Source organism: Desmodus rotundus, chromosome 13 (genome assembly GCF_022682495.2).
Source record: "Desmodus rotundus isolate HL8 chromosome 13, HLdesRot8A.1, whole genome shotgun sequence".
NCBI lineage: Eukaryota > Metazoa > Chordata > Mammalia > Chiroptera > Phyllostomidae > Desmodus > Desmodus rotundus.
Genome location: NC_071399.1, coordinates 18,393,787 through 18,420,810, shown reverse-complemented (window position 1 = coordinate 18,420,810; position 27,024 = coordinate 18,393,787). Strand labels below are relative to the sequence as shown.

At 38.6% G+C, this 27,024-nt stretch overlaps 1 protein-coding gene across 16 annotated transcripts in view; it reads right to left on the bottom strand.

Annotated features, from left to right (window-relative positions):
• Positions 1-27,024, bottom strand: part of NRG1 (neuregulin 1) — a 194,622-nt gene that overhangs the window by 21,168 nt on the left and 146,430 nt on the right. For 13 of the 16 annotated variants that reach the window (XM_024562614.3, XM_053916489.2, XM_045197117.2 and 10 more), the window contains one exon: positions 11,724-11,853. In XM_024562614.3, the coding sequence (XP_024418382.3) occupies positions 11,724-11,853 (130 nt within the window). Of the gene's footprint in view, positions 1-11,723; positions 11,854-17,024; positions 17,309-27,024 lie in introns of those variants that run through there. The other 3 variants (XM_071220186.1, XM_045197121.3, XM_071220188.1) reach the window with 2 other exon arrangements.

Below are 27,024 nucleotides of genomic sequence, written 5' to 3'. Positions count from 1 at the left end.
GCAATAGAATGCTAAAGACATTGAACTTTCAGACTGGCAATTTTCCTCCTATGGAATACGGAGATTCCTACAAATGACCTGGTGACTGAACAACACAAAGAAAAGAGAAAACATTTAGAAAACCGTGTCCCATGAAAACTGTGGGGTATACAGTGTGGTGGTGGTTGTTTGCTTCAGTCTCCATCAGTTAACCGAGTGAGGTTGAAAAGTTGAATAGGGTGGGCAGCTAAGTCATTTTTCCTCGGGCATCTCCTTATCTGCCACTGATCATCCGCTCTTCCTATGTTAATGGGGTGATCACACTCAAAGGCAGATCAACGTCTAATCACTGTTTTTACACCTGAAATTAATGTAATAGTACACGTCAACTGAAGTTGAAAAATAATTTTAATAAAAACACTGGCTTGGGGAAGAGCTTACATGGTTCCATGCATACTCTTCTGTTATTTAAATGATTCTGAGCTTTTACTTTTACAGACACTCCATCTTGTACTTATTTCCTAGGTATTTTTTATAACTTAAGTCATCAAACTACACTAGAAGTGAAGCACTTTCACACCCTAATGATTACTGACAAGAAAAACTACATTCCCTGTTTTTTAAAGATACTACAAGTCAGGTTTTACTTTTAATGTTGAAAGACAGAAAGAAGCATATTTTTATTAGAACAGATTTCACTTCATTCAATTATCCCAAATCAAAGGCAAATACACTTTTAACACTTAAACATTAAAACTTCTACAATAATACTTGATTTCATTTTGCTTTTACGGTAAAAGTATTTGGAAATTGTATAAAATTTACATTTCACTCACTCACGTGAATGTATATTCACCTATCAAAATTCTACAATTGGTATACTTCTGTTTTCAAGGGGCTATTGTGCCTAAATATGGAAGTCTTTTACACCTAACTGCTCTTTTTGTGTTGCTTCTCCAGTAACTAAAGTGTTTCAGATTGGATTCATTTTACCCACATATCATACTCTTGTAAGTGGGACCATCGAAAGATTCTAGGAGGCAAATACACTTACAGATGCTCAACACCCAGAGCCATAATTATTAGTAATAGTTGATTTACACCATACGAGTCACGCGAAGTGCCTAATATAATAGAGTTCTGATCGCACATAGCTTATGATTTACGTACAACCTTTTCTTCTCCAGAGTAAATAAGAATAAATACTATCATTTGGGCTCGAAGAAATGTAAGTAAAACTATTCTTTTTTATGGGTGATTTAAAAAATTTTCCCTTAAAGCCAAATTCAATGCCAAAAAAATGTTATCACTTGATTTGGTACATATAATTCTCCTGTTTCATGAGGAAAGGCCTGGAAGATAAAATACTGGCAGTTGCAAATTTTCAGCCCCACACATACTTGTTTCAACTTAAAGTATAAATGATTGTTAACAATAATATCGATGAGCTTAACAACAAACGTCTTATATTGATTGACATAGCGCCTTTGAACTCTTCAAAACACTTTTATATAAATGAACTGGTTATTTTTGGTTAGAATAATTTTGTTGTAGTAAAAAGAGGAAGATCTACCCAGAGAAATACAGAAATAAGAACTATGACCTTCGAGGCTGGGTCATTTTTCATAAAGATGACATTGCACATGCTTCGATAAGAACATTTTCACAGATACATAAGAAAAATACATGGAAACTTGCTTTCTGTGTAACTTATTTGTTATTTGACAATAATTTCTGAAGCATTTGGGGTCTTTATTTGTGTATTTATTTCTGAACCAGGACTATAAATCCATATAGACATACCCTATAATTAGGCAGGTAATTTCAGAATTAAAGATATATTCCATAATGATTATTTTATCTTACCTGTTTGCCTCCTTGAAAAAAAAAATAAAATCCTCATACTGATCACACAATAATTCATGTTTTCACACAAAGAATATGGTATAAGACACGTGAATGCTGTGGGTTTATGTGTCTGTGTATGGGTGGGGGGGAGAGAGAGAGAAGCATTTGAGGTCAGGAGTGTATTATTTAAAAATCATGAAATTAACAAATTAAGAGAAGGAATATGCATTTTATTAGAAAATTGTCATTGGTTTGGCTGGTGTTGCCCAGTGGAATGAGTGCCAGGCTGCAAACCAAAGGGTCGCCAGTTCAATTCCCAGTCAGGGCACATGCCTGGGTTGCAGGCCAGGTCCCAGTAGGGGGCATGAGTGGGGCAACCACACACTGATGTTTCTCTCCCTCTCTTTCTCTCTCCCTTCCCCTTTCTAAAAATAAATAAAATCTTAAAAAAAAAGAAAGTTGTCATTTATGCATCTTAAATGACAGTTTTAAGATCAGAGGGCACAGAACAACTAGGCGAAAGGGATGAAAAATCTTATCCAATGAATTTTCTAATTAGTATGAAATTCCAAAATGGTATTTCTTAGGAAACTAGCATTATGATGGTTTGGTTTATTTCCATCAAAAGATGATAAGGAATATTTGGTGCAATAACACAAGATCTTAAGGTATGCCAGTTTGTTTTGGAATTTTCAGCTATGTCTGAACCAGAGCTACCCTTCCACAAATGCTGGTCGTCACTCAGATACATTTTCTTAGTGTAAAGCCTTATTTTTCCCAGGGTGGTCCATGGACCAAGAGCACCAGCATCTTCTGGGTTTTTGTTAGTAGAAATGCAGAATCCCAGGCCCAGAACTAGTGAATAAGAATCTGCATTTTAACAAGATTTCCCAAGGTATCTGTATGTACATTAAAGTGTAAGGTGTCAGGGGCCCTGACCTTGGAAGATGAAGACTAAGGCCCTCTGTCCTGGCACTGCAGTATCTTGCTTGGATGTGAGCGGCCCACTGGGCTTCATTGGGCCTCGGATTTTCTCAATGATAAGATTAAGAGATTAAAAAAACCCTCATAGACAGATAACAGTATGGTCACTACCAGAGGGAAACAGGGGTAGGAGATGGCAGGGGAAGGTAAAGGGGGGTAGAGGGTAATGGAAGGAGACTTGACTTGGGGTGGTGAACACACAGTACCATGTACAGATGATGTGTTATAGAATTGTACACCTGAAACCCATATAATTTTATTAACCAGTAGCACCCCAGTAAATTCAATAAAAAATAAAAATAAATAATTTTTTTAAAGATTAAAGGATTTAACTAAGTGATTATCAAAGGTTTCTTTTACGACAGAGGTTCTGGGAATCGAAGTTCATCCTAACACATGGAATCACTGTGTGAAAAATCCCTACCTCATTTCTTCTGAAGGCATTACCAGTCAGGGAGGGCTCAAGGTCTTCTAAAAGACATTTTTGATAGAATGAATTTCTAAGACAAACATGGAGGTAAAACAAATTGTAAACCCTATCCCGCAGCAATTCAAGAGTTCAGCAACAACGGTCATCACGTAACTTCTGTGGATGTCGAGCACTGTTGCCAAGTCCAATGGACGGAAGTGGAAACTGAAGACAGTTTCCGCATAAGCTGACCGCAGACTCCACTGATTGTGTAGAAAAAGCAGGTGCAAGTGCAAACTCATCTGCTCTACAAGCCCTGATTAAACTCTATGGAATTCCTTCTAAAAGAACAGGGAGACTGTCTGGCTTCTGACTTATTTCTACATTAGCATTATACGTTAAGCATCCAATCTATCACTTTGCTTGGAGATAAGAGTATGGTAAATTTAATCTGACTTTGAACAACATGCTTTGGCATGAGTCTGAGCAAATTCCAAAAATTTTATTTCTTAGAAGAACCTGGCTGAATAACCATCAAGCCCCCGCTGTAGCTTCAAAAATATATATACCATTTGTTCCACTGATTAGGTTAGAAGATGGAAATAATTTTTGAATTTTAGTATATGCTAATAATGTGATAAACATCCTTTGTTCTATCCTTAGGTAGTACTTCTTCCAACTAACACTGACCTGTGCCTCCCCATCTCCCCATTTCCTGTCCCAATCTCTTTGTCGCCCCTTATCTACCTGTGTTGTGATTATCTTTTTGTGAGGACAGTGACATTTTGATCACTTTGTATCCTAATGTTTAGCACAGTGCCCGACTCGGAAAGGTCTCTCATAAAATATCCGTTAAACTGAGCCTAAGACAGGATAGGACTGCAGTGGCCAATAAAGAACTGCATCAAAGAGACTTTCATATAGTCGATCAGTTTGCCAAGTGCAGGTCAGTATTGAACTTGCGGCTCTTATTTTTATTGTTTATGACGGATTCTCTTCTGTAGACTCCTAAATAACTTTTTTATAGGAACCCCCAGCACCCTCTTCACAGACTCTCTCCCCTAAATAGAAACCTTTACCATTGTGTTTGAAATTTGAAAAGACTGTAACTCTTTAACTGCAAGTCTATTATCTCAAATTTAAATCCTGTTACTGAAAAAACAGTTTACCTGGCATTCAATAAGGCAATATACTCTAGTAACCAAGACTTCCACATAGCATCAGTAAAATAAAAACTGTCCTTTATAATAACCTGATACACTGTGAATATCCTGGTATGTTTACTATGTAACTGACCATAAAGTCCTGTATTTTGAAAATCAGTTTAGTGCTCAGTGTATTTCTTATGTTCTAATTGAATAAATTATTTCCCATATTCTTGGTGGGGATCCTAAATATATTCAAAGATATTTGCAGACCCCCCCCCAAACAATTTCTGGTTATTTAGGGTTTGCTAATTTTATGGATCATTATGAATGGTTTATGGTTTTATAAATATATGGTCAAGTTATAAGCCATCCTTAGACATCCTTTCTCTTCTTTATTTTTTAGTTTTATTAATTTTCATCAGGTTCTTCCCTTGATGAGGCAGGAGAGGGAAACTAGGTTCACCTCTGATATTTCCTCTCTCTAGTCATCACTCTACAAAAAAAATATTTGGACAGTTTTAAATATCTTGTCTAAAAGAGATGCGTCCCTATTGTCTTTTTGCTCAACCTCAATATTAGTGTTGGCATTACCTTCATATCGTAAAACGTCTGAAACAATTTCTTTGGTGTCCATATTTATAAATATCAAATAATAGAAATGCCAACGAATAGCTATTGAGGAGTATCAGTGGGTTTAAGTATTAGATGTTCAGGCTGTGTACGTGAGCTCACAGAGCTCTGGCCTGTCTGCAGTATTATATTGCAAACACGGCCTTTCCTCTCCGCTTCGCCTGTTCAGCATTCTGGCGAGACCTCACCTACTCGCTGGCTGAGTATCTGGGTTGTAGATTATTCTTTCCCAAAGGTACTGTTACTATTAGTCTGCATTTTTCCAAGATGACCCTCATTCTGTTATCTACCCTTAAGTGAAATTTCTAGAGGTTTGGATATGCTTTTCTAATTTGTGTTTTAGCGATTTTTGTGACATCATCTGCAAAAGACATTTATTTCCTCAGGGAATGCCTTCTTCAACATCATTAAAGAAAATACTAACTATAAAATGTTCCAATAACATTTCCTTCAGGTCCAGCTCTATCCCTCCCTATCACTGTTCAGCTAATAGGTATCATCCCTTTTCTTTTTTTTTTTTTCAATTACGATCTGGAGACTAACTCTCAATGGGAAATACACGGTGGTAACACTGGACTCACGGGCAAGCACTGAGGGGAGGACATCTCAGCTGTCCTGGCTCTCCAGTGGTGGTTTTCAGTGCCTAAGACACAGACGCCCCAAAATGAGGACAGTGGTGTTTGGGAACTAACCTGTCTTGTTTCAGCCTCGGTGCCCTTCCCAAAGCCCTGTTTGCACAATTTGACCTGAAATGCCGCTGTTTATTCTACATGATGAATCTGTGAGTGGGGGTCAAGCACTTCAGCCGGATGTGGGGTCAGTCCACATCCCATACATCTCCATATGGAGTGTGACACTGACGCATTGGCTGTGACCTGCCGTTGGGCCTCCCCTGCAGACAACGCCCCTTCCTGTCTCATCGAACAAAGTCCTGTAAGTTCAGAACTGGCAATTTGGCCTACTCCCCCAGCCACGGTTTTTGATGATACACCTAAATATTCACATATTCCTTACATCATTCAATACAAATTTTTTAAAAATTGTGTTTTATCGTTAAATAGACTGTATGCCTCCCAAAGTGAGGGCTGCAGACACTTTTTTCAGTATCTCTGACTAGTTGAGGTCCCTCCCTAAATACCCTTCAAAGCACTTGGCACATCTATAACTATAATTAAATGAATTACTTGAAATACATTTATTACTCACAAGAGCCCGGAGGCTCCATGGGGGCAGAGGCCAGCACGGAGCCCGCTTCACAGAAGGAGCTCAGCAAGTTCAATGGCTCTGTAGCTGATTTTCAAACAAAGGAAGCAAAGCTATGAAGACTACTTAGTCAGTGCTCCTGATTTTAGGCAACACTGCACCTAAATCAGTTCCTATAAAAACAAAAGGATTCCCTCCAATCAATTGGTGAGTGAGAGACAAAATGGGTTAATATGTACCTAGAAGCACACATCAGGATTCCAGCTGCATGAGGCTCCCACAGGGAAAGAAGACAAGATCCCCTGAAGAGCTGATGATCTTGACCTAAGCCGCAAGTCCCACCCACTCTCTCTCTCACAAATGCTTCTGTGTTGGTTAAACGTTACAGTATTTAAAAAACAGAGAAGGGTGATAGGTAAGTGTCGCACTCATCCTGCAGAATGGACTCTTCCAGGGCTGGAGCTGGAGTACAATTAGTGGTCTGCTCTTATGAAGCCTAAGTTCTAACTCAACATATAGCTCTTTTATCTATTCCAAATTTCTCTTTCTATAGCCAAGATGATGAGGCTGAAGGACACAACTATGAACTTGAATCATCACGCTCCTTTCCATTATGTTAATCTAGCTGCTAGTAAGTATTATACATATTATCATCACCATTGATATTTTGTATATTATGTCAAGATTTTGTAAAACTTTAACCTTAGCTAGTGTCTTTGACTTTCCATCTTACCTAGTCCCCAAATTTCTCTAGCCTGTACAGAAATCTCTCTTCCCTAAATATCTGCTATGTTTTTGGTATCCCCCTCCTGCTCCAGAAGTTAATATGACTCCCTATTAGCTATCAGACTGTTCAGTGTCCTCTGCCTGGCCTCCAGAGCTCATAAACTGGCTCAGTGTCTAACTTAGTTTTTTGTTTGTTTACTTCTCAGAATGGAGCTGCTGGTTTAGATATGCATGTCACCGTGTCTCACAGAAACTGTCACTGCCACCTCAGTGCCTGTCTGCTATATGAAAAAGGCCCTGCAACTGTTTATAAAGTCTTCTACAATGTATTCCCCTCTTTTCCATCTTTAAATTCTCATTACCATAATAATCGCTGTTGCACCATTTGGAATATAGTCACTCTAATTAATTTACTCTTTTAGCTACTTAATTTTCCTAAACAGGGACAGATACCATGTATTACATTTTCTCTGTGTTTTCAAAATTGTCCGGCAAAGATGTAGCTGTTCTAAAAACACATGTTAGTTAATATTTCATTTATTGAGTTTAATTTATTATAATATTTGTTGTGACCTAATGTACTGCTATACATTTTTCATAATTGTCTCCAATAGTAATACAATATAGGTCCTTATATGTACTACACAGTTTCATATGAATTATAAAAATCATAAGCTCATGCTTGAAGGCACCTTCCATCTTCGCAAGATTTATCATTTTTTTGTTTTTTTGCATATAAGGTATATAATGATGACAGCTATTAAAGGACCTGTCAAACGCAAAGTTATAAAGCTAGCTGGAGGCCCCACCAAACCAAGTAAGAGCTGCTGGTGTTAAGGAAGATGAGGAATTGGGGGATTAAACATGGTAACACCGTCTGTTAAGACAGGTGTATGTATTTTTCCAATGTCTACAGAGAGTACGTAATACTACCATTTATTTTTTATTATAAGGAAAAAAAAATCTTTCTTTGCCAGAGTTAGAAGTACTTTAGCAGAAATGAATTCATTTAATTTCACTAACTTCCTAGGAAGAAATTTGGAGAACATAGGAACTCTATGTTGTGAATTAAGATACCGTCCAGAGAGTTGACATGGAAGGGCTCACGACTGTTCACCAAAATTGGTGGTACAAACTCTAGTACCCTCACGGGGCAGCCACATCTGTCCATGGGACGACACAATGGCTTTATAAATATGGTCTGGTATAAAATCACTGTTAGATTTTTAAAATCACATAAACCTATTCCACTAAAGCTGTCCAGAAGAACAGGTACACAGGAAAGAGGGGAAGCGGAGGAGAGTTTGGACAGCGTCATGTTCCCACTGACTTACTCCTTTCAACCACGTGACTACACAGGGAGTAAAAGATGAAATGTTTCTTTTCTCGTCTTTACGTAATCTGGAATAACAGCTGTGTTGTTCCTCGGGATAAATTCTAGATTACGAGAGAGGGAAGAGAAATATAAAAGATGGGAACTACCACTGAAATTCCCACACGGTCCCCAGGGGGACGTCCAAGAGAGCGGCAAGCCTCTCCGCAGAGAAGTGTTTCACTGCTTTATGGTTAATCCACCGGGGACGCCCGGTGCTAAATGGAGAGACAAAAGAGATTTGCTGTCAAGTCTTCAGCTTCAAATCCCAAGAAGACAACGTGGATTAGGCGACCAAAGAGACTACTTGGAAACGTGCATTCTTGTGGTGTTTCTGAGTCATGTCTTCCGTCAGGGATAAAGCTGATTTTGAATGATGTAACTCATGCTTCAGCAATGTTTTGCTCTAGACAGATGGCCCATATGGAAACTATGAACTGGCTTCGAGTACAGGACTGTGAGGAGCCAAGGCAACATTTTCATGTTTCTGCTTCTATTCAAGTGGTCTAGTGAACAATACATTATCCTCAGACGTGCCTTTGTTTCAGTTCTGAGTTCTGATGGTTTTCAATGCTATAAATGCTTTCAATATAGGAATTACTTTTTAAAGCACACTTTTAGTTCACCAAAAAGGTTGGAAATATTTTGGGTGTTATAAGTATATTCCAATTCTTTCCTTAAGGTACTGGCTTGCTTTCATGCATCAATAAAGACATGGTCTAAAAAGGGGGGGGGGGGGCTTATCAAAATCATAAATATCAAATTTTCCCCCAATAAGATCTAATAATAAGCTTTCACACTTTTCTGAAAGATTCTAATTACAAAACATAAAAGTAAGACTCTGATGCCAATTTGCTGAGAACTACAACCCAACAGAACCCACTAGACCATGAGTGTGGGGGACACAGAGTGCTCCTTCATGGTGAGCTGCTTTCGTAGTTATTAGAGAAATAACAAGCATTTCACTATAAGATTTTTTAAAAATATAGCAAGTATTGTTTTTTTCTGGATTGGGCTTCAAATTTAATGAAAAACTGTGGGTGGAAAAAAAATCGCAGTTGTTGGCACACCACCAAGATGGAACAAATGAACAACACTTCTGTGATTGCGTGTTTTGTGTAGGACGTGGGAGGGCCACCGAATGGCTGAAACTAATATGTGGAAAATAGCTGCGCTGGTCCCTCAGAGGTATTTGGAAACGATCACATGTACTCACTCAGCTTGTAAATCTCTGCAAAGGCGATGATGAAAAATGATCATGTTTCATTATTATAATTAAAATATAGTGGTCTCAGATGTTTTTCTAAAGAAGTAAAAATATGAGACATAGATAGTATGGGGACTTTGTTTAAAAAGGAGAAGAATTTATAAGGAACCATCATTTCAATTGTTTTTCAAAGAGATTTATTAAAATGTAATTGGACTGTATGCCTGAGATTAGGACAGAGTAACAAGATTTCCTCAAATAACAAATGAAGCTCATATTTTACAGATTATAAGTCTCAGCTTCTGATGTTTTCTATTTAAATCTGAGAAAACCTTGCAGAAAACTATAAAACTTGGTTCATCTTGCCTCACCATGATAAGTCTGGGGGTGCCATGTTTGCGTTGTAGTGGCAACAAATTATCAGAAGCAGAGAATAAAAGTGACCAATTTTAATTCTTTGCTCTAAGTATATAGATTTGAATATACAGGTGGTCAAAAAGTGAATCTCCAAGATTGATTTTAAAACACCAAATACTGATAGCCATGTGAAATAATTCAAACCTGAAAGAAATAATTTGTTTCTACATACTCTTTCATTTTTATCTTGTTTTAAATTTTTAAAGACTTTTACCTATTAATTTTATTGTGGCTTATAACTATTACCCTACCTCTATCAAAGAGACGTATAGTAACTGAAGCGCTCTTGTGATTCCTAGATTTTTATTCACTCCAATAGACTATGTTGACTTTTATACGTTGTCTGATTGACAAAATCAGCTATACCACCACCAACCCTTGTCTTCTCCTGGGATCGCTTCTACTCTTTTAAAAGAAAAGCTTTTGAGGCCACAAGCAGTTCTGGGAGGTACTTGTTCAGGAGGTCCCTGAGTACTGTGCAGATGACCCTGTCTTCTGAATACAGGGGGCAGCGAAACATGCCTTACAAAATGGCATTTTGTTCGTGTGTTATGATTTTTAGAAGTGTCTTTTAAGATGTACTTTATTACTCACAAACAATTAAGGTTTGTTTGTTTGTTTTTGGAACTGGCACATAAATATTCATATACTATTTACATGATGCAAAATGGAAATGGCCTTCTTAGTTCTTGCGCTTTTTTTCATTTTGCTAATTGCTTTATTAGCTCTCTAATAAACTTGCTCTTCCTTGTCAACATACGAGTCACAAGCTAATATTCTAAAGCAGAAGACAATTTTTAGGAGGGCGTGTTTTTTCCCTCACGTAGGACAAGCAGTGCTACTTTAGAAGAGTGGGACTCAGCTCTCGGTCAACTGCAAAATAAATGTGTATTTGTAATCATTTCAGTGAGACATTAAATATCTTTACCCCATCAAATTATAGGAGTCCCTGTACCACACTTAGCCTACATATCAAGAGTAGGATTAAAATGTATGAAACAGTAAACACGTGCTTCTTAATGAGACCTACCAATTGTAACTACAAGGTTCAATTATTTAATGGACTGATATTATTGTTTTATTCTGCCTGTTGAGAAAGAGTAACTGTGATACTTATGAATGGTGCATCAACCCCTTCAGGTCATAGGGCAGAGCGCCATTCTAAACATATCTACAAACAGCAGCAGTGCAGAAAAGGACGTTCTGCCTTCCATACGCCATGCTGCCACACCCACTAAATCCATTTCCAAACACCTGCAGTTTGCTTTTTTGATAATTAGTGAGATCAACCTAAACTTCATTTTTAAAAATAGTTATGAAACAATAAGTTAATGTCAAGTGCAACCGTGGTGTCTGTAAAGAATCTTCTGTACTTCTCTATCTCTTAGTCAGCCCATTCGTTTTGCGGGTGATCACTGGGGTGAAAAGGAGTGTTATATTACAGCTTAATCCACGCATTGGATGGAGCAGTAGGTATTGATAGAGACCTCTATGCTATTTGCACATCTCTTCTAGGTAACAATGATCAAAACCGTAAGGAAAGCAACTTTATAAATATGCACACAAAAAAGGAAAACAATTGTAAAAAGCAAAAAAAAAAAAAAAACCCAATTCTGAATATAACAGAGATGACAAATGGTGTGAACTTTTTGCAAATGGAAAAACACTCTACAAATAAAAAGCGTTATTCAACAGGATGCAACGAAATTGGAAAAAGAAGCAACAGCACATCATGAGACACGGAATCATCTGGAAGAAGCAGGTATGGACATAAGCCACACAGAGGGTTTCTGTTCTTACTTGCACAAGTATCTTGAGGGGTTTGAAAGGTCTTTCACCATGAAGCACTCGCCTCCATTCACACAGAAAGTTTTCTCCTTCTCTGCACATTTTACAAGATGACTCGTCCCGGTTGTAGATGTGGACGTAGCTGGATGGAGGATAAAGAAGGGCAAAGGGTTAGATCTATCTGTCTGCTTTCCACGCAGCCTTTCATCTTAAATTCTCTTACGGGGAATAGTTCATAGAAGGAATGACAGCCTCCACTAAACTTTCAGGCTTAATGAACAACAGCAACAAAGTGAAGTACTTTCTGGGTGTAATTAAACAGAATACAATTATACAAAGGTAATTATAATTAGTTGAATTATGATAATAGGAATATAGGCCCAACATTTTTTATAAGCAGTATTTTGTCTTCCAAGGAAGTAGGAAAAGATAAGATCTATTGTCATTAAGTAAAATACATTTTCCAGGAAGGCTCAAAGACGATGATATAAAGGTACATCAGTACAACTCACCTGAGATATCAATTTTTAATGGCAACTAATTGATAAAATTACTTATTTTGGAAAATATGTTTTATATGTATACTGACCATATTTTTTAGACATAATATATAGCAAAAAATACAGGAAGGCTTATTTGTTCCTAATGAAAAATTATATATTAACTGAATATATATATATATATATTATCATATAGATCAGAAGCCATTCTTTTCACAATGTCCATTCTATTCTAAATTTTACTCAGAACAACATTTTTGAAATATACAATTGCCATCACACTTTTGAGAAAATGGAAAGACAGTCTAATATTGCTAAAAATGACAAAATGGGTGAGTATCACAATATTCACTCATTGTGAATCAAGAGTAGAAATTAGTCTTAGTTTTGGTTCCTAACATCTTCCTTCGTGTAATAAGCTTGATACTCACTTATCCAACTCCACAATCATCTGAAAATGAAGCCTGCACCAGGAGGCGTGGCGACTGAATGAAGCCCAGGCTCTCAGTCCTGAGGCTCTAAGGACATCTACTACCAGCACTTCTGCTCTTGGCACCGGGAACATCACAGGTGATGCTCATTCTCGGCCCAAAGTAGCTCAGTTCACATAATGTTTATCACTCACATTATCAGGACAAAAAACAAACCCAGTATGTCAAGCCAATGAGGACTCTCCTCTTTCAGGAAAAAAAATCCATCTCTAGACAAATTATTTTTTCTTGTTTCCTGATCATTACTTATGATTTTTAATCCTTTTCTTCCTTATTTTTATTCTGTATTTGCATATGATATTCAGATGCCCATTTTCTTTAACTTCTCATGTATTATTTTCCCATTTTCTTTTGCCTTTCTGTTGCATTCCCTTCACTAATCCACATTTTGTTTTGACTTTTAGCCCATTTTCTCCTCTATCGCTGCTTGATTTTTACTCTACTTGATAGAAACACTCACCATCTAATTATTCAGTTTCTGAATCACTCAAGACCTTTCTTGCCTCTTCAAATCAGGCATGTTTTTGGACCATTTCACTGTTCTTAGTGTGGCTTTCAGGAGAAACAGCAAAGGACAGTCAAAATGACTTGCATTTTGGAGAGAGATCTGGCTCAGATCCCGTCTCCTACTAGCTTTGCATCCTTGAGCAAGTCACTTAGCCACCCAGATGCTCAATTTTCCAATTTAGGAAAATAGCACTCTTACGGGGGCTTTGTAGAGATTAAAAATAATCTGGGCAAAAGAATTGGCACAAAACTGGCAGTCAGTGAATAATAGTGGGTATTATTACTGGGCAAATAGGGGCAGTATTCATTAATCAAATAAAAGCTTGATCATGGAAATTTGGGGATTTCAAAGATTTGAGTTATTACTGTGGATAATTAAGGAATTGTTCAACTTGACTTGAGGTGGTGAACACGCAATATAAGATGAGATGATGGATTATAGAATTATACACCTGAAATCTATAATTTCATCAACCAATTTGTCACCCCAATAAATAATAAAAATTAAGATTAAGAAAATAAATGGCTCATTTTTATTATTACTGCAACAAAAAGTCCTTTTCAAGATGCGTTTTAAGGTATTCTTCACAGGTCTACAAACCAAACAAAAGGTACCAGGGAGAGTGCGGAGAGAGGTGGCTTTACCCTCCATTATCGGCTGTATTTTACCACCTTTACCAGGAAGAGGGGAGTGTCATTAGCAACACTCGGTCTGTAAAATTATAGACATTTCCGTATATCACATAACATTATTGAACATTTAAGACAACATTTCTATATGTCACAAAACTGTTTACTTTGGTTCTGGCTGTAATATTTTCATTTATGGCAATTGTTTTTAAAAAAATATTAGGAGGAAGTTTGCCTTCAATGTTAAAGTTTTCACGCTTAAGGCTTGCAACTGCTGACAGGGTTCTGTGGGATGACAAATTGGGCAGGGTATCCTTGCCGTCCCAGGTGACAGGGCAGTATGGACCACCTGTGGTGTGCTGTCACCACTTGCGTCCCTGCAGAGGAGCTCTGAGCCCCAAGTGCACCCCAGTGGTCTCTGAATCCCCGACATGTTGCTAAGGGTCACCCCTCCCCCACACTGCACAGCCAACACTGCAGCAGGCTCTTTCAGAACAAATCCCAAGGCTTTTGTTTAAAATAATAAAACCAACATCCTCCCCAAAGCAGACACTCCATATACATTGTAAACTAACAATGAGGATTAGCAGTAATATAAGCAAGAGACAGATGCATCATACCTATTTCTTGGATTTTCTGATCTTGTGTTATCACGTAAGCAAGCTTAATGAATGTGTTAATACCGGAAATAATTCCTGGGCTTTAGTCCTTTAAAAATATTTCCCCCTAAAATAATTATCCTTTTAAGGCCATCCTGCAGCTCCAAGTTACGACACTCATTTGAACAAATTCTTAGATCATCACATGGAACTAGCAATGGGCTCTTGGATGGTAAAATAGTTCTTAAGACAGTGAAATGGGAACGATCTCATATGGTCATGGACTATCGTACTTGGCCCTTTTATCTGTTAGCAGCAGTGAGAACAAAAATGATCACGGAATTGTAAAGCAGCAACAAACTCCCAGGTGGTGTAAAGGGTGACTAACTGGGTACAGCTGTTCTCAACCAACATCCAAACACAGAAATCAGCTGTAGTTTTCAGAAGGACCTGGATGGAGATGGTGAATGCGCACCTGTCAGATCTGTGCCAGGCTTCTTTTATTCTCCTTAGCTGACCACTATGCACACTTAATCCTAAACAGGCCTATCGGTTTTGCAGTGATATCTTTTCTCTTTGGCTTACACACCCTGTATTGTGAAGTCGCCGTGCGTGTGGTAATTCTGCCAGAAATTCATGAAACGGACAAAGCAGCTTCTTAAACCAAACTGTGGAAGCACCATTCTTCCTGGGAGCTTTGGGAGGAGTTTATCAGAGCTGAAGCTAAAGGTTTTGCAGATAGAATGTGCCTCAATGTATAAAAGATGACCCTCATGGCTGTTCTTGGAAGTAAAGTGGAGTAGATTTCGCTCATCGTTCAGTACTTAATAAAGCCTGCCTCCCTCCACTTTGTGACTAGTTTGTCCTAATTTGGGAGTCTGTCACCTTCTAGTAAGAGCTAAATAAACAGTAATTAGGAACACTGCAAAATATGACTTCATTCCTCTTATGTTTGCCACTTATATAAACACACTTTCCTTACGTGTTCACATCTCTGTTATAAGGAAGAAAGTGTAAATAAAGCAGTTACTTGTTATCAGAGAATGTACTTCGGGTGTTTCATTCTTGACTTGGTCTCTCTTGGCAATTTAGGTCAGGACTAATGCTTTGGAGATCAAGATCACCATTTCTGGACTCCTAAACTTCCTCACCACACAGTAGGGACCCCTTCTTCCTTTCTAACCTGCCTGCTTTCCTTCCTTCTTTCCTTCCTCCCTCCCTCCCTCCCTCCCACCCTCCAACAGTCCTTTAATAATTGCCTATGCAAGGCATAATGACAACAACTAGAATTACTGGGGTTAAAAATTGTAAGACTGTGAACAATTATCTCTAAAAGGAGACCTTTATAGATAAAATGTAGTGAAATGAACCCTGGAGGTGGCGGAGGAGCATCAGGGCCAAGGCGCCATTTTAGCAAGCATTCCTTGTGTGAGTCCTGTCCCGCTAACCCGCCTCAGTAATCTCAGCGGTAGGAATGAGCTACCCCAGGGCTGTTGTGAAGTGTGACAAAATACTTTTTCAGTGGCAACACTGCACACAAATATATAATGCTGTTACTATTACTAATGGTGTAAACATGGAACAAAGAGAAACAAAAACATTTCTGTGCAGGCTCTGGAATTGTCTATAATCAAGCCTCAAATGTTGTTTCTTAGTAAGTTATTATTCTATGAAATACAAAGAGAGATGGTCTAATCTAGAAGGTTAACCACTGAATGATTGTAAGACAGTAAGGAAATATCAATAATCTGCTCTATTTTAACTTTATCACATCTGCTTGTCAATAATTTATAGCCACTAAAATTGCCTATAAAATAAACTGAAGAACAATGTGTGTTAAAAGGAAAAAACCTAACATCCTAAAAGTGTAATTAGTTTCAACTTTCAAGGCCCACACAATTCTTCAATATTTCTGACCGAACTTCCCAGTTACATGAATTAAGTTTACTTATAACACAGTGTGTCATTTTAACAGTTTACAAGCTCTTAAAATATTTTTTAAAAGGCTGTGACCTCCACAGAATTACTTAACACTATGGAAATCATATACTATTGCACACTTTAAAGATAGATGAAATAAAAATTTGAGGAGTTAATTAAGTGTTCTCTGTTCTATTGCTAAATATTTTCCCAAGGAATCACACAATATTTCCTGTAGAATGCCAGGCTTTTTCTGCTCAAGGAAGGCTGAAAAAAAAAAAAAAATGCTGGAAAGGATGGCTTACTTTCCTGCTTGTTTTAAGTGGTGTTTTCCTTATCAGCGGAGTAGACAGCAGCAACAGACCAGGGCCCTTACACAAATGCAAATTGCTGATAAGAAGCCACTCTATTCTTCTTTGACAATTAGCAGGAATTAGCAGGAGTGTACGGTGTTTAACCCCAGGAGCAATCATTAGATCCGGTCTTCCCTGAGTAAAGGAGTCTTTACTAGCAGTTTTTAGGCCAACTCTTAATGATCTATTTGAAGAAAATTAAACTAAATAACTTCGCAGTTTTCTCAACTATACAAATTTTAACAATTTTTATGGTCCAATATGAAACTGCCAATCACAACAACATTACAGGTTTTTTTTTTTTAAGCCTTACCTGAGATATCTTCAGTGGCTATGGATTTAGAAATCTGCATGCTTTCTTGCTCTTTGGTCTCCCAGTTAAAAGAAATCTGAAACCTGAAATTATTCTTGCTCAGAATACAGCTCCTCCGCAGTGACTTACTAGAAGCTCTGAACTCCTACTGGGAAAAAAGTGCTTATGTGGCTCCTGAAGATGAGGTTCTGGAGCAGAAGCTGAGCAGAAATGCTTCTGCAGGTGCCAAGGGAATGACATTGGTTTTCCAAGGAGAAGTTCAGAGCCAGACTCAGAATGACTGAAGCGTGGTCATTCGAGGTTGGCATTTTTTTTTCTTCCTGAGGAGTAATTCAATCTTATGCTGAGTAGCATATAGGTACTTGAAAAGGAAAAACCGACTGGAGGAGATAAAAGAAACCTATGCTGACTCGAAGGTTCCCAGAGCCAATATTGTGATTTAAAGGAGCATACTATTTCTTTGCCTTTCTTCTACTGCACCCTGCTAACGACACAAAAAGGGAAGCCAGCGATTGAGCCATCATGAGACCATAACTGGAACCAGACAGAACTTTCCAAAGTAGAATTGGGACATCTCACTTCATGGAACTAAGGTGGAAGTTCTTAGAAGTTTGTAGGCTATGTACAAGGTGGGAGTCTGTACGAAGAATAAACTGACACCAAAAGCCCATGAAGATTAACTGGTTTAAACAATGAACTTGGGTTTTGGAATCATTTAAGCACACACAGATTGGTGGACCAGAAAGAACTTTAATATAGTTTATGGTTTAGCCCATATTTAAAAAGAGGATTCAAACTGTCTCAAAACAATAATTCTGTGGTCTTTAATAAAATCCCTCTAGCTAAGGTTTCACGAAAGCACACAGGGAAAGGCTGCCCAAGATCACACAAGAGAATTAGGAAATGCTTGTTTTCTGTTTTGTGAAATGTATATTGGGGCTGGAACAGGTTAATAAGATTGCCTGTAGGTCCCTCTCTCTCCCATAGGCTCTCTGGACAGACCCTAACATTATTTCTCCCTTCTTCAGGAGAATGAAAAGTGACCTTCGGGTGTTTCTCCTCATAAAACAAGATTATAATTTTTGTTGTAACACTGATCTCATTTGTAGCTGAACAGAAAGCAGAGTCTCAGTCCCCAGCAGTTGTTGAGCAAATGATATGGTGTCATTAGACAGTATTATCCTTAGAAAAATAAAACTGTCAAGAAAGGTGATTTTTCAAACATAGAAGTTGCTATTCGTTTTCTTTTGTTTTCTGACAGCGTATTTCACTCAGGACCCGCGGTAAGCATCGTAGTCTACTACTTCTTACAGCAACATCTCGGTGCCCTGAATGCCTTGGAGGCTGTCACGGCGTTTCTGAAGACCAGGGAGAGTCTTCTCACAGTGGGTCGTTGGCTGGGTGAAGTTACAAGAAAGCTACATTTTCTTCCTGACAAAGCCAATACTCTAAAAGGCAAAAACTCCAGAAATATAGTCCTGCCATATATTTTCTACTAATTACTGACAGTTTTATATGAATCTAAAATTTCCACAGCTGGGAGTTGACAAATTTTCAAGCTGTCCCTTGAATCTCTTCCCACCAATACCTATTCTAAAAGATTGAAATCCACTTAGCCTTCAAAGCAAACATGAGCCGTCCATCTGACTGGCTGAAGTTGACATATTTATAGGTCTCCCAAGGTTAAAAGTGGAAGGCACACATTCTTTACTGTACTCTGCATTTTCTACCAGCATCAGTTTGACTGGCAGAAGGTCATGTCAAAATAGAAAATGTCCAACTGTCACTTTCCAAATCTGTCCAATGTTTTGAGACCCAACAAACCAAATCGAAGTGGACTGATCGAAGATTCAGTTATTCAGCGAGCTGCTAAAATTACCATGTGACAGGTAATGACACAGGTTACTTTATTCATCAACGAAAATACGTCTAGAATGAAAGGAGAGGAAAGGTCGAAATAGAGAAACTCCAAGGCAAACTCATATTCAACAAACTTTTAAAAATTGTGGCACAGCAAAAAATAACAGCCGTATGTCATTTTAATGGGTACTGAATCAACACTTGATGAGATTAAAAAATCAATTTCTATAAAACCGCCTGTCAAATATTCTTATCCCTAAAATCAAACCTGAATTTAATCAAGCATCCAGACAAAATTACTAATTTACAGGAAGTACGAGGTCAGAGAAACATATTAAAAGACACCTTGGGATGCAACTGGCAAATCCCAGACTAGGAAGAACTCTCCAGGGCAAATAACCTAGTTACTTACAAATATACATCTACCTCCCTTTGCCTCTCTCTCTATACATAAAGAGGCAAAGGGAGAGAGAGCTAGAGAAATACCAAGAGGGTGAAATAAAAGAAAAATCCAAAATATAGACATTTAAAAGAGAATTAGGAGACATATAAATCAGTAACAATTTGTGAAACTTACTTAGAACCTGATTTAAATAGCTATAAACGTATGCTATTTAATATGAGACTAAAATATGATCACTGATTAGATAATTCATATTACTAACGGGTTATCATTAATTTGCTTGGTGTCAAATATATCATGCTTGTGTTTGAAAATAGTTCTTATTCTTACGAGCTATGTACTGAAATATTTATACGTTAAATGATAAGATGTCTGGGATTTGCTTCAAAATAGTAAGAGGGAAGGTAGGCGAGGGGGACCATTGCTGGCTTGGATGATGGCTATGTGGAGCCCCACTGTGCAGGGTGTGGCAGGAGGGGGTTTACAGTTGCTCATATGGGGAAAGACATGGAGGTGGTGATCATCACAACAGCTTTATTAACTTTTTGTTTGTTGCACTCACAACTGTAATCTAGTTCTGGCCCATCCTGTACTATTCTTTGTACTTTCATATATTTGATAGGCATGTTTAAATGTGTATTATACATTAACATGTTTAAATATATATTTATATGTTTAAAATAAAATGCAAAACTGTCAAATTTAGCCTTTTCAAACATGTTGTTTAATGTAAAATTAGAATAACACTCTATATCATCTGTAAATATATTGAATTTTAGCCAACAACCTAAATCGTACTTAACATGGAAACTCTAGAAGGGATTTCTATTAATGTCAACAAGCCAAGGATGTTGACTCCTAAAGCTATTATTTAACACTGCTTTAACCAATGCAATAAAGCAGGAATAAAAAACCAGTAAAACTCTAGGAAATGAGAAGATAAAATAATCATTACAGAGGATGACATTATTGGATACCAGTATTAACTAGCAAGAAAACCCAATGAGATACAGGGATCATATTCACAATAGCAACAGGAAAAATCAATCAGTTAGATTGGCCAGGTACGAATCTAACAATAAATATGCAAAATAGGAAATATCTTAAAAGGGTAATATATTAAGAAGGGGAAGTGGGTCTGTGCTTGGGGGAGAAGCAAGCATTCCATTAAAGGAAAAGCCAATGAGTCTGTGCAGGTAGAAAAATGAATGTCATATTCAGTGAAAGGCAGCAATTCAGTCTGACTGGGAGATGGATTATAAATAGAAAGGTAAAGTTAATGAAGCTATGTAATAATAACGTATCCATATCAGAGAAGCCCTTGATAACCTGGCTGGAATTAATGTGTATTATGCATGCTGGAATTAATGTTTACTATGGAAAGAGTTAAGCATTTGAGTAGGCCCATAATTAATGGAATTAAGGGTCTATTCTATAACCTTTGAAAGGGGAGGAATTGAAGATGAGGAGAGCAGTAAAGGAGCTATCACAAAGGCCTAGGAGGGAGAGGAAGATTGCTTAAATTAGCACACTAGTGATGGAAAAAGAATAGGAGCCTATTCAAGAAGTAACACAACTTTGCGTTTAGATACATTCCAATTAGGCAGGAACCACAAGCGGGCGCTCATCTGTTTTCCACACTTTGCATCGCACCTACCTCTTCCTAAGGCCTTCAAACTGCTTACCATACACTTTCTTCTCACTCTTCACACAATCTAGGAGATACTCGTGGAAGACAACAGGACTGAGGCCCACTCTCAATATTCAATACTCGACTAATGAGGGGAAAGTGTCTCAGTCACCACCAAGTCACAGGATGGCTTTCTCTTGTGACTACAGCGCGTCTGTCACTAGAAAGGGACCCACTAAGGAGAGACAGTTGGCTTAAGTTACACCGATGACCAAGGGGGCAATGCACCTAAAAGTCCTTGGAGCATCTCCATGATAGAAAAGGATTTCAGACAAACAATTAAACTTTCAATGTTTTTCTCATAAAGGAGCCTTCATAAAAGTGTAGAGAAATGGGCACTAGGCAATAAAGCACAACCTTCCACGTGCGTCAGGTCTGGGCCGGGTCCCAGATCAGTGGCTCTCTAACACAGGAGCCTGAATGACACTTTTCAGAATGTGACCTTCGTGGCTGTGAAACACCAGATTGCTCATTGCCACGTACCATTTAGCCAAACTGCAGCAATTCTGGGTGTGTGGGGGGTTGTGAACATAAATAGCCAGATTCTGTTTCCATAAGCACCACATTTTCCTCACGGGGGTGAAAGGTCGCTGCACATAGAGGAATGAAGTAGTAAAAGCACGTTCGAACATACGAATCTCACTCTGCAACACTTGGCTAATCCAGTCCACATATTTTCCCAGAAGTCCCAGGAGTTCCCTGTTCCCAGGTTTGTGATCGGAAGAGCGAAACACCCCTCCTGTTACTAAGTGTGTATCTGCAGTTCTTGGGTTCCCAGCACAAATGCTAGTAACCAAGGAAACATGGAAATCTAACTTTTTTCAGTATGGTTACTGTCATTTACACATGACCAAACCGAACAGGGGTAAAACAGGTCTTCAGAAAAACACATAATTTTAAATGCTTCACCTCAAGAAAACATTTGCCCTGCCCCCAGAGGACTATGCTGGTCTCATAATGTTTAGTTCACAACAGGTTTTGTTTCTCTAAAGAACATATACTTTTTAGAGATGGGGACATTGGGGGAGGTAATATTCCAGGCAAATCCTGGTCCTTTATAGGAACCGGGCCAAAATGATAAATTTGCCTTTTTGACATTATGTATAAAGCTTCCCTTAAGCCTTTGTTTTTAGCTGTTATTTTTGTTTTTAATTTCTGGGCCTCTATGTTCCGACCTAACAGGCACCTGTGTTTCTACTGTTGCCATTAAAACTCACTGTTCAATGCAAACAGGCAGGTGCACACTTTGAACTCTGTTGCCAAAGTGCACGGTATTTTACAAAAACTGGGGCCATGTGTTCAGTGTCTTACTCTCATCCTCTGGCCTGGCTGTTTTCGATCTGTACCTCGCTCGGTTGTTGGAAGAACTCAATAGAAATCATCTTGCTTGTACTTAAAACTGAAAACGGACATGTTGAATCACATCATTCAAGATGAGTAGAGGCCAGAGTCTTATCTAAGCTCACTGCCCAAAGCAGGGACTCTTAAGAAGGTCCACCCGTGAGATCTTAGTTATAATTTATGAGTTTCTTTCCTGGTGGTGATATATCTATCTGTGAAGATGGACTAATAAAACACTTCCATCTCCTGGAGCTATAATAATTCACCATGGCTGAGGTCTTCCCCTTTTAAAACATAAACCATTCTTGTAGACACTGAAAGTATGTGTTTAATACAAATATTCATTCTTTCCATCCATCACTAAGGTGCTTCTAACCCCAACACTAATCAAGAAAACAACTTAAAGCCAGAAGCTTGGCTGTTCAGCACACCAGCTGAAAGGGACCCATGGCTCTACAAAGCCACCTAAAACTCAACTCACACAGAACTAAAACCGAGGCCACATCCACTCTGCCAATTTAACTCCTCAACTTCCCATGTAAGAGACAACTGTCTTCAATTGAGATTTGTCATGTATTAAAAAGCTTTCAAGAAGTCAAATATGTTTCGGGACCAAATAGCATGTCTAACAAAATTAGACATCTAGTGAGAATTTTCCAGTTCAGAAACTACGGAATCCAGTGACCAGTATGATGGAGAGACACACGCAGAGTTAATTAGTGTCCGTACTCCACCAAGGGGGAGTTCACAGATGACAGGCACATTCTTGTTATGTTGCTAAGCAGAAAACAAGGTCTTCCTAGGTAAGAGTTCTTGTTAATAAGAAGAAACCGGACCTCTGACCCTCTCCTTTGAAAAGGCCTGGTTTCTTTGTGGCTTTCCCCTTAAGAAATCCTCACTTCTGAAGAATTTTGAAATATAGAACACTTTTGTGGAAAGAGTCAGAGATTTCTCTTGATTACACACTTTTGGAGTGCTGGACACAATCACGGAGACATAACTGTCTCCTCACATCGATTAGTCACAGGTGGAAGACCCTCCCAGTGCAGAGGCCCCCTGTGCCTTGCACTTCAATGTCCAGTGTTATAAACTAAAACCTCCAACACCTGCATTTTTCTCAAAGTCTGGAGAACTCAGGGAAGTGAGACATTGCTCTAGAGAAACCACACAAGACCCTGGAATTAAATGGTGATAATAAAAAAGGGATCTTAACTACCAGACAGGTGTTGCAAGAATTCAGCAATCCTTCCTTGCCCCTCACACTTCTTGTTCTCCATTAAAAGTTTATCAGAATCTGTCAAATGGCTACATGGATCCATCATGGCCACTGGATTGTGCCTGAGGTTCATGCTTGGGGAGCCTACCCCACACCTGCCAGACCATTCTGTGTGTGTACGCGTGTGCACATGCCTGGGTGTGTGTGAGACTGTGGCTTTCCTTACTCTGGAAAATCAAGCTGCGCTCAGTCACCCATTGACTGAGAGGCTGCTTTAAATTCTTTGTTTTTGTAAATGAAATGACAGGAACTGAAGGGTTCATTGGTGAATAAGGAATGTAGGCTATGGTGTCCTTAACGGAGTCTCATCACTTCTGTAATCAGAGCTCTTTTCCTAGAGCCGGAAAGTGACCACGATATCCCAGGAGCCCAGCCCCCACCACCATTTTTGTTTTCTAGACTTCTTGCTTGTTTTAGTCTCACCAATTGATATTAGCTCATCATAAAATCTAATATAATTTTAAGTGGAATGAATATAAGCACACTTGTTAGATAACAATACTACCACTAGAATGCATGATTATTCTTTACATTTTTTAAATTCCATTTTATCCTTTGACAAATTCAACCCTCCAAATATACACTTGGTAATTCTGTTTGTCTGTTTTCATTTTTTGCTTGCTATGTTTGTTTGCTTTGAAGATGTGATGACCGTATCATCTGTGAATTATTTTAGTTGTAAATGGCACATTTTAGTTGTCCAAAGGTGAACAAGCAGAACACATGGACGAACAGATGGAAATTATAAATGAATGCAGAGTGTCAAAATATTTCTTCTGAAGTCAGAATGAGGCATTGGCAAATCCATAGTAATATCTACAGAAAACGCTGGCTGCACGTCCTTAAACAATATAAAGAACTTACCCAGAATGTCAGAGAGGAAGTAAGCAACAACAAAAAAGGTGTGTGCTGATGGACGTGTGGGAGAGAAGGAGAGACCAGAAAGCCTGTTGGCCCTGTGAGTATGGAGCTCTTCTCGGGATCCAACCCTGCTTCTGAAGTTCAACTCAGCTAGGAAGGTCCGGGATGACAGTTCTGCCATGTAAATAAGGCTGTAATATCCCTCAGGGAATACATTTAGACAAGCACTCAGGTTTTCCAGCCTCTGGAAGGACTTCCTGTGCTCACCTATAAGGTGGTTACTTCCCCTCAGTTTGCTACTTCCTGCTGAATGCACCATAGTCCTTGGGTTGAAAACCTGCGATTTACGGTAAAGTCTAGCTTCAAATCCTGACGTGAAGTTGGAGTTGCTCATGCAGAACTACGAAAATAGTGACATGGCAAAAGGGAAGTTGCAGAAATTGAAAAGGTCTCATGAAGTGTAATCTGTGCTCCTGGAATCACAGTCTACGGCTGAGGCAGGGGAACCCTACGAGGGTGGACAGAGAGATGGCTGAGTAGACAGTGAGGTGTGTCCTCTAACTCGTGGGACTAGCGCTTCAGCCTAAGGACGACACTGCTGACCATTTTAGCAGCCCTGCGAAAGAAGTCATGAACGATACAACTCTGGAGGGAAGAAACATGTCTAAGTTACCAAAACTTTTGCTCTGTTTCACAAGAAACTCTAAGGCTACACGTAGCATGAGGTCAGAAAAAGGTCCAGCTGTCCTTCCATCCCTGAACCAGAGGAGCAGAGGTTGAGACAGATGGAATCCATCACGAGCGTTAGTGATTACAAGAACTCTGGGGTCGGGGTGGAGTGGGGGGGGCGGGAAGGCACTGAAGTCTTATCCAGAGCTACCCTAAAATGATGAGGGACATTGACATTTTCTAATGAAAATAACAAAGACAGCATGCCCTCCATGCGCAGCTAAACTGGATGACTTAAGGAGGTAAACACTGATATGTTCCAAGTTAGAGAAGAAGGAATCATTTCAGTGAGGATGCCTTAGACCTGTTCTGATTCCAAATATCCAGTTCCCAGGTATACTTTAGAATAAGAGGAAAGTTTCTCACAATGGCCATTTCCACTGAGCACGCCATCTACTATGTTCCGGCGTTCTGGTGGTCTTCAGGGCGGGTCAAGGGGAAAACACAAGAGAAACGAGAAGCAGAGAGAGAAGACTTCATTTCATGATGGCAAAGACGGAGCAGTTCTCAGCATACTATATTTTCTTCTTAAGCACCTTCCTCTTTATGTGATAAAAACTATCATTTCCTCCAGTAATCTTTTGAAGTTGAAATCATATTCACCTAGGATAATAGGTATCTGGCATTAATAGTGCTCATCATAAATTGTAAAGGTATGTCTTTTGCTTCTACTCTTCCTGATCCCTTTTTTTGGAGGAGAAATAAATGCTGAAGAAACCTCAAAAGTTACCTACATGGTGAAGGCAATACGATTCTTAGCAAAGAACAAGAAGACTGAAACCCACTAAATACAGCGCGCCACATATCCTAGCCCTGTAGTCCTCGCCACAAGCCTAAGAAATAGGTAACAATGTAGCCTTTTCACAGATGCAGAAACTGAGGTTGAAAGAGGTTAAACATAGCGTGCATTTGTTCTCAGTGTAATAAATAACGTGGAGAGGAATTCCAAGGCAGATTGATGGCAAGACTAACAATATATCCACTAAAGCATTCTATCTCGTGATTCTCTCACTTCAGAACTACATATCTGATCTTGAAGTTAAAAATAAACACAGAAGAGAGATTAAATTTATTTCCACAGGCTATTAGAGAAGCCATATTCTTTCACTTTCCAGAAAGTGTCACTTTCTGAGTATTTGCCCATGTTTGTAAACTGTATTTCAGGGAATGACTCTTACCATATTACTTTTAGATTTTGCTTTCTTAGCAGAAGACGGGAGGCTGATGTTGGTTGCAGTGATGCTATTTTTTTTTGTCTTAACTCAGGGAAAATGCTGAGTCCAAGTTATCTAGCGTTCTATTGTCTTGTTTCAGAACAAAATGGTTATCATTTCAGTTAGCCTTCCTGTGAATGAGAAAACTCAACTGATCGTGAGCAGTTTAGTTTAAATTAGGAAAGCTGTCAGAAATTTGATGATGTGACCACCCAAAGCCGCAGGGTTGTGATGGAAGCTATTTAACTTCCATTTAAATTAGCCTCATTTTTCTTTTTCAATCATTTTTAGGAAAGTAATTTAATTTTCCTTTATCAATAATCTCGAAGTTTTATTTTTAAAAATGACCTCATTTCTTTATAAAGCGAAAGTAAGAGAAATTATGCATGTGCATATAAATGCATATACAAACAGAAATGCACTGAGGTACAGACAGCTTTGAGGGGTTGTGACAGCAAGGACTATTCCAAATGAAATGCTAACTTTAGTTATGATGATGCCGGCACAATATTTAATATTTGCATCAGATCGCTGATCCACCTCAGTGCAATATTAATACCACTAGTTCCTTTAGAAACTAATTGCAATCAGCAAAGAGTTAGGGGGAAGGAAAGAAAAATGTATAT